The sequence below is a fragment of the Notolepis coatsorum genome (assembly GCF_963971535.1).
Source record: "Notolepis coatsorum genome assembly, chromosome: 17".
Classification (NCBI taxonomy): domain Eukaryota; kingdom Metazoa; phylum Chordata; class Actinopteri; order Aulopiformes; family Paralepididae; genus Notolepis; species Notolepis coatsorum.
In genome coordinates this window covers 93,706,397-93,714,005 of record NC_140181.1, presented here as the reverse complement: position 1 = coordinate 93,714,005, position 7,609 = coordinate 93,706,397, and the positions used below count along the sequence as shown (strand labels likewise).

Sequence of the window (7,609 nt, the reverse complement as noted above, 5' to 3'; positions counted from 1 at the left end):
CGGTTTCCGGGTTCCTCTGATTGGCCACTAAGCCCACGTGACCCTACGCTAGCATGCCCCCCTTATGGCTGAGAGTAGTGGCAGGCAGAGAGCCTTGCTACTACTAGCCGAGTGATGAATGAAAATTTAACAACACTAATAAAGACACTTTCGCCGCCATGACTGCGTATCAAACCCACCTTGTTGAGCATCTGCAACGACATAAACACACGGAGATGAGCAATGATTGTTTCTGAATCGTTAACCGTATGAGAAACGGGTAAATATTTACGAAATCTAAGTGATTTTCCAACCTCGGGGGTCGCGCGTCACTCGGGGGGCGTGCTTCAGCGGCCAATCAGAGGAACCCGGAAACCGAACAGCGTTGTAGAAGGCATAGACGCGTCCCCAGAGAGTGGCACTGTAGTAGCAGAATGATCTGTGACTTTATATGGTACACGTTATATGTTGCCATCTTGTGGCATAAGTCTGTATTGCAGCACATCGCCGTTCTAAAATTAAATGCAACAACCTGGCTGTAATGTGTTGCAGTCTCCGATATCTATTCATCTGCAATAATTATACACAAACAATTAGACACTTGATACAAAACATAATCTTTTATTCTGAGGTTTTACATCACATTTGATAAAATCTTACTTCTGTGTTCTTTCAACATCACTTCCTCGAGGCAGAGTTTGCTGTGTCAACCTCCAAAAATGAGATTAAAAAGAAAACAATAATATTTACATAACGATGTATAAAAAGTTTCAAACCATTTTGGACCTTTAAAATAACGACCATTCAATATGAGTGGTCTCTCTCTCAAGTCATTACAAGTCATAAGAAACACAGGACTGAGAACTTAGGTGGCATGGTGGTTCTGATCAGAACCGATAACAAGGCTAGACTATGACATCATCATCACATGTGTGTCAATGTGGCCGCCCTACGGGCTGACGTCAGTCGCTGCTGCAGCAGAGAACAGCAGGAAACAACTTAAGTTGTCAACGCCGACTGCTGGAGCTTAACGTTACCGGAGAGAAAACGACAGGACTTCAATGTTTAAGCTTTCAAAGCTCATTTATATACAGTATTAAACTCTTAACTGTTTCAGCGCCAATGACGAAAAAAGTCGGGTTAACTCGCCATGCGTTGAGCGCCAATCACGAGAAAAGTCGGGTTTTAATCGTTATTTCTTTTATTCACTATATCCATTCATTTTTCATCCATCCAGCCTGATGTTATCATTGGGAATGGGTCTGAGCTCGCAAAAGGCCAATACCGCCTTCCGGCCGGTATTGCACATCATTGAAATCCCTCCCCCTTGGGCTGTACGCTGATCTAACAAGTCCGGTCCAGGTTTTCCTTCTGGGGCAAGAGTAACGTTTAAAACACATGGACTGGGGAGACTGAGAGCAGCGTGGATTATGCGTTTTGGACATATAAAGTTGGATCAATAAACGCGATCAATATTTGAAATGACGATCAGGAATTGGATTCATCTTTTTGAATTACATCAGATGTGAGGTAAGGACTCTATGTTACCAATCTTGGGTTAATCAGATGTTTCTTTCGTAAGGATCACGCATGTCTGTGTGTGTGTGTGTGTGTGTGTGTGTGTGTGTGTGTGCGTGCGGTTGGCTGCGACCAATACACGGAGAAGCGATTGTTCAGCCCCGCTTCTGTATCGTGCAAGAGGACACATATAATACCGATAATCTAGCGTTATTTTCAGAACGACAAATGGCACGATTTCTAAGGAAATACATTGAAGCGCGGTTTGCTCGAGTTTCTTGAGATTAGACAGAATCGCTCTGGAACTATATTCATATTCAACACGGTATAAAATGGAAATGTATGTATGAATAAAGTATCTGTTTTTTGCATGTTGACTGGAAGAAACTCACTGACAATCGACGCGTTTATTAGATCCATAGCTATAATATTTCATATAGTTTTATCACTCGCAAAACACGGCATTCTCCCCATTGCATTACAGCGATGGCGTTCTAACCAGAAGGTAAACAGCGCCCCCTTGGCGTCCATTGAGTTAATAACATATACAGTGTTTGCGGTCTGTATAATTAAGATAGATTCCGGTATTTTAGTGAGAAAATGTGAATAGCGTTAGTTGGTGAATTGTAACGGCAGCAAGCCTTCAACCAGCTGAAACTACCGGATGAGTTCGCTTATGGGGATGAGGTCGCTTACGGGGCTCGAAACACTAGTACAGGTGTCTCCAGCCCCCACTCCTTTCAACTCCTCCCGGGCAGCGTGTCAAAGTGTCCTTGAGCAAGACACTTAACCCCTAACTGCTCCCGATGAGCAGGTTGGCACCTTGCATGGTTGCCTCTGCTGTCGGTGAGTGAATGGGTGAATGTGAGGAACAAAATTGTAAAGCACTTTGGATAAAAGATATATATATATAAATGCAGTCCTAATGTTACTCCAGGCGCACCAGGGTTGTCCCTCTACATGTGAAAAGGGTAGGAATGTTAAACACGGCCCTTGATACCAGGTTATCGCTTGGGAGAAGTTCACCAAGACAGACGCCATATTGCAGCCTCGTTATCGGCTTCGTAAGCGATGCCAGCGACGGGGGTTTCTCAGATTCCTACTTCTGCGCAACTTCGACGACAAAAGGAAAAAGCTTTGTGCTTTAAGACGTAACCATGGCAACATCAGACACGACAGAAGAAGAGGTAGAGGAAGGAGTCATAGCGGACGGAACGACGGTGCCGGGAGAAGCCTCCGCCGTCGCTGCGGTAACAGTGGGTTCAGCGGGGCGGCAGGGAGCGGGCTTGAAGGCGTTAGAGGCACGGTGTTCACTCAGGTACTCCCCTCCTTTCTCCTCGTATTCCCGCCTGCTGATCCAGCCCTCCGCCCCTCCTTCTGCTCCTCCGGGGGGGTGCTCCAAGGCCCAGTCTCTGGCCCCGTACCAGGTGTCCAGGGCCGGCTGTGACGCCATTGTTACCTGGGGGGGGGATTGGAGGTGAATTGACCGAACCCCGGCAAACACCTTGACAAACACCTTGACAAACACCTTGACAAACACCCTGACAAACACCCTGACAAACACCTTGACAAACACCCTCACAAACACCTTGACAAACACCCTGACAAACACCCTGACAAACACCTTGACAAACACCCTCACAAACACCTTGACAAACCTGGACAGTGGAGGATGTTTAAAAGATGTACCTGTACAGTTTAAGATGTTTAAAAGATGTACCTGTACAGTGGATGATGTTTAAAAGATGTACCTGGACAGTGGAGGATGTTTAAAAGATGTACCTGTACAGTTTAAGATGTTTAAAAGATGTACCTGGACAGTGGATGATGTTTAAAAGATGTACCTGTACAGTGGATGATGTTTAAAAGATGTACCTGTACAGTGGAGGATGTTTAAAATATGTACCTGTACAGTGGATGATGTTTAAAAGATGTACCTGTACAGTTTAAGATGTTTAAAAGATGTACCTGTACAGTGGATGATGTTTAAAAGATGTACCTGTACAGTTTAGGATGTTTAAAAGATGTACCTGGACAGTGGGTGATGTTTAAAAGATGTACCTGTACAGCTTAGGATGTTTAAAAGATGTACCTGTACAGTTTAGGATGTTTAAAAGATGTACCTGTACAGTGGAGGATGTTTAAAAGATGTACCTGTACAGTGGAGGATGTTTAAAAGATGTACCTGTACAGTGGAGGATGTTTAAAAGATGTACCTGTACAGTTTAAGATGTTTAAAAGATGTACCTGTACAGTGGATGATGTTTAAAAGATGTACATGTACAGTTTAGGATGTTTAAAAGATGTACCTGGACAGTGGATGATGTTTAAAAGATGTACCTGTACAGTTTAGGATGTTTAAAAGATGTACCTGTACAGCTTAGGATGTTTAAAAGATGTACCTGTACAGTTTAGGATGTTTAAAAGATGTACCTGTACAGTGGATGATGTTTAAAAGATGTACCTGTACAGTTTAAGATGTTTAAAAGATGTACCTGTACAGTTTAAGATGTTTAAAATATGTACCTGTACAGTTTAAGATGTTTAAAAGATGTACCTGGACAGTTTAGGATGTTTAAAAGATGTACCTGGACAGTGGAGGATGTTTAAAAGATGTACCTGTACAGTTTAAGATGTTTAAAAGATGTACCTGTACAGTTTAAGATGTTTAAAAGATGTACCTGGACAGTGGAGGATGTTTAAAAGATGTACCTGTACAGTTTAGGATGTTTAAAAGATGTACCTGGACAGTGGAGGATGTTTAAAAGATGTACCTGTACAGTTTAAGATGTTTAAAAGATGTACCTGTACAGTTTAGGATGTTTAAAATATGTACCTGTACAGTGGGGGATGTTTAAAATATGTACCTGGACAGTGGAGGATGTTTAAAAGATGTACCTGTACAGTTTTTTTTTTTTTTTATCCACTTTCTCCCATTTTCTATATTTTTCTCCCATCCCAATTTCGTATCATCCAATTCAACCCTCCCCTGTTACGAACGCCGTTTCTTGCCTCCCACAAGCCGGCTGCAATGTGGACTAAGTCATACATAGCACAAGTCCCCTCCGGTACTTGAGGTAACAGCAGTCGCATCTTTTCACCTGCGCAGCTCGATCTCTCAGTGGCGAGGAGTAACGCGTGGGAGGCTCACACTGCCCCCGACACTTCCTGATTCTACTGCGCAGGCGCACCAACCGACCTGTAGGAGTCGTTGTCCACAACGCCCGATCCCCACCCTTCAGTTTCCCTCCCTGTAATACAGCCAATGTGTATTACTGTGTACAACCAGCTAAACTGAAAGCAATGTGGAACGCTGGGATCGAACAGGCGATCCCAGCGTCTCCGCATTCGTGGCGAGCGCCTTGCCCACTACGCCACGTAGCCGCACGTACCTGTACAGTTTAGGATGTTTAAAAGATGTACCTGTACAGTTTAGGATGTTTAAAAGATGTACCTGTACAGTGGAGGATGTTTAAAAGATGTACCTGGACAGTGGATGATGTTTAAAAGATGTACCTGTACAGTGGAGGATGTTTAAAAGATGTACCTGGACAGTGGAGGATGTTTAAAAGATGTACCTGGACAGTGGGGGATGTTTAAAAGATGTACCTGGACAGTGGGGGATGTTTAAAAGATGTACCTGTACAGTTTAGGATGTTTAAAAGATGTACCTGTACAGTGGAGGATGTTTAAAAGATGTACCTGGACAGTGAAGGATGTTTAAAATATGTACCAGGACACATGCAAAAGCGAGGGAGAAGTTATTGTTTTCATCCTGTCCCTAAACCCAAAACGAATTTGCTAGTGTAAACTACTAAGCAGTCGGTCGCAGTCAACCAGCACCTGCTAACGGGTCAGACCCTTTAGCTCAGCTGGTTGGTCGTCTGGTAATTGGAAGGTTCCCAGTTAAATTCACGTTCCTCCCGGGCAGCGTGTCAAAGTGTCCTTGAGCAAGACACTTAACCCCTAATTGCTCCCGATGAGCAGGTTGGCACCTTGCATGGTTGTGTGAATGTGTGAGTGAATGGGTGAATGTGAGGCATAAATTGTAAAGCGCTTTGGATAAACCATAAATGCGCCACCAATGCCACGCCATGTGTAGCTCGTGTGATGCATTGCAGGAAGTGAGAATAACAACATGAATTGGTCTTGGCTTCTATATACAGTGTGAATGTGTACCTGGAAGTGTGACTGGAAGGGCCTCATGGCCAGCAGCTCTCTCTCTACCCTCTCCTTCATCCCCGGGTACTGCATATTCCCTCCGGTCAGGAACACATTGCTCACCAGCGCCTCCTGCTGCTCTGGAGTATACCTGCAAACAAGAGAATAATATGAGTGAGATGCGATCTAGTCTTTGTGTTTAACTACTACAGTATATTACTAACTCTTAAATTAGACATAAATGGCAAATGTTATAGTAAATTCATATTGACAATAAAATAAAATTATGATGACTAATGATTTCTCCTGCACATTCTGTTTGCTGTGTGTGTGTGTGTGTGTGTGTATGTACAGTATGTGCAGGATACACGGATGCGTGTGTGTATATATATATGCGTCTGTATCCATGTGTAGCCTATATCATATTATAGTATGTAAAGATTTTCTGGTTTGTATGAATGTGTGTGTGTGTGTGTGTGTGTGTGTGTGTATGTATATGTGTGTGTGTATGTATGTGTGTGTGTGTGTGTGTATAGGTGTGTGTGTGTGTGTGTGTGTGTACCCATGTGTGTGCGTGTGCGTGTATGTGTGTGTGTGTACCCGTGTGTGCGTGTGTGCCTCACGCTGGATACAACCAGATAAGTTATGTCCGAAGCTATGGATTCTCACCTATCTTGATGTTATTTATTTGGAGATTTCCACTGCACGTGTCATAGGTGTTAATGAAGCCAATATCGCGGTCTGGTTGGCTGTGGTGGAAAAACTAAAAGAACGCATATGACTCTGGAAATTGAGTACTGAATAAAGTATTATGTGGATGTCTCACGCTGGGGTCCTGGGGGGGGTGGGGGGGAGGGGGGGAGAAAGAGCGAATATTCATGTATGTTGGTGGTAATGGTGTTTTTGTATTTTTGTTTTATTTATTATTTTTCATTCAATGTTGACCCTATGTATATTTTCTGACCCCCTTCTGATCTGGGTCTGGTGATCGTGGGCTCTGGCTGGGGGGGGGCCGCGGTTCGGGGTCTCTGCGGGTCGAGGCACTAAAGTGGCGTGGTGCTTTGGTTCGCGGGGGGCCGGGATGGTGGCTTGCGGTTGCCGGGCCTGGAGTTGGAGGGGGCTCGGTAAGCACTTTTTATAGTATATATTTTATTTTATTTGATTATAAGTTTACTTTGTGACAACTTTATTGTCTAATCATTGTTGTGTTGTTTATGTTCTTGGATGTCTTTTATGTACTATTGTTATTATTGTGTTGTGAGTTGTGTTGTTTCGTGTTTGAAAATTGAAAATAAAAAAAGATTTGGTAAAAAAAATTAAAGATGAGACCAAAATGTTACTTTCTGGCTGTCACACAACACACCATGTTTGGAGGAGAAATGGCACTGCACTAGGGATGGGTATCGTTAGGATTTTATCGATACTACTACTCTTATCGATACTGCTTAACGGTTCTGTACTTTATCGCTACTCTTATCGGTTCTTCGATTATCGATTATTTGCAAGAAAAAAAACAATTAATTAAGAACAGAAGCGACATTGCTTTATTATTCTTTTATATAACATTATAAATATAAATAAATATTATTTCTTCAGCAGCAACGGCAGCAGCAATGTTTTAAATGTGTCTGAATTATAGACTTTTTATAATTAACAACAAATGTAAGATAAAAAAAAGTTGGAGTCATACAATACTATTTTGATTGACAGTCGATCTGCCAATTACGTCACACCGCTTGCACCCACCTCTTCTTCTTACAACCAATCGGAAGCTCTCATTCGTTTATTTACTTCCGGATTGTCAGCCATTATTCTACTCTGAGCTCAGGCTAATAACGTTAGCTCCCCGCCAGCCACATTGACAAGTACCAGCGCTTATACATTACTGGCAAATGTCTTGTTGCACTTGTGGCAACGAGCGTTGTCCGCATCGACTTTAGTAAAATAGACC

General features: G+C 42.9%; 1 protein-coding gene across 1 annotated transcript in view; it reads right to left on the bottom strand.

The window, feature by feature from the left end:
* Positions 1–772: 772 nt before the first annotated feature.
* Positions 773–7,609, bottom strand: part of actr5 (actin related protein 5) — a gene marked incomplete at its 5' end in the record, with an annotated part of 24,819 nt that continues 17,982 nt past the window's right edge. The window contains 2 exon segments of the mRNA XM_084333222.1: positions 773–2,956; positions 5,677–5,809. Of these exon segments, the coding sequence (XP_084189348.1) occupies positions 2,642–2,956; positions 5,677–5,809 (448 nt within the window). The 3' untranslated portion in view covers positions 773–2,641.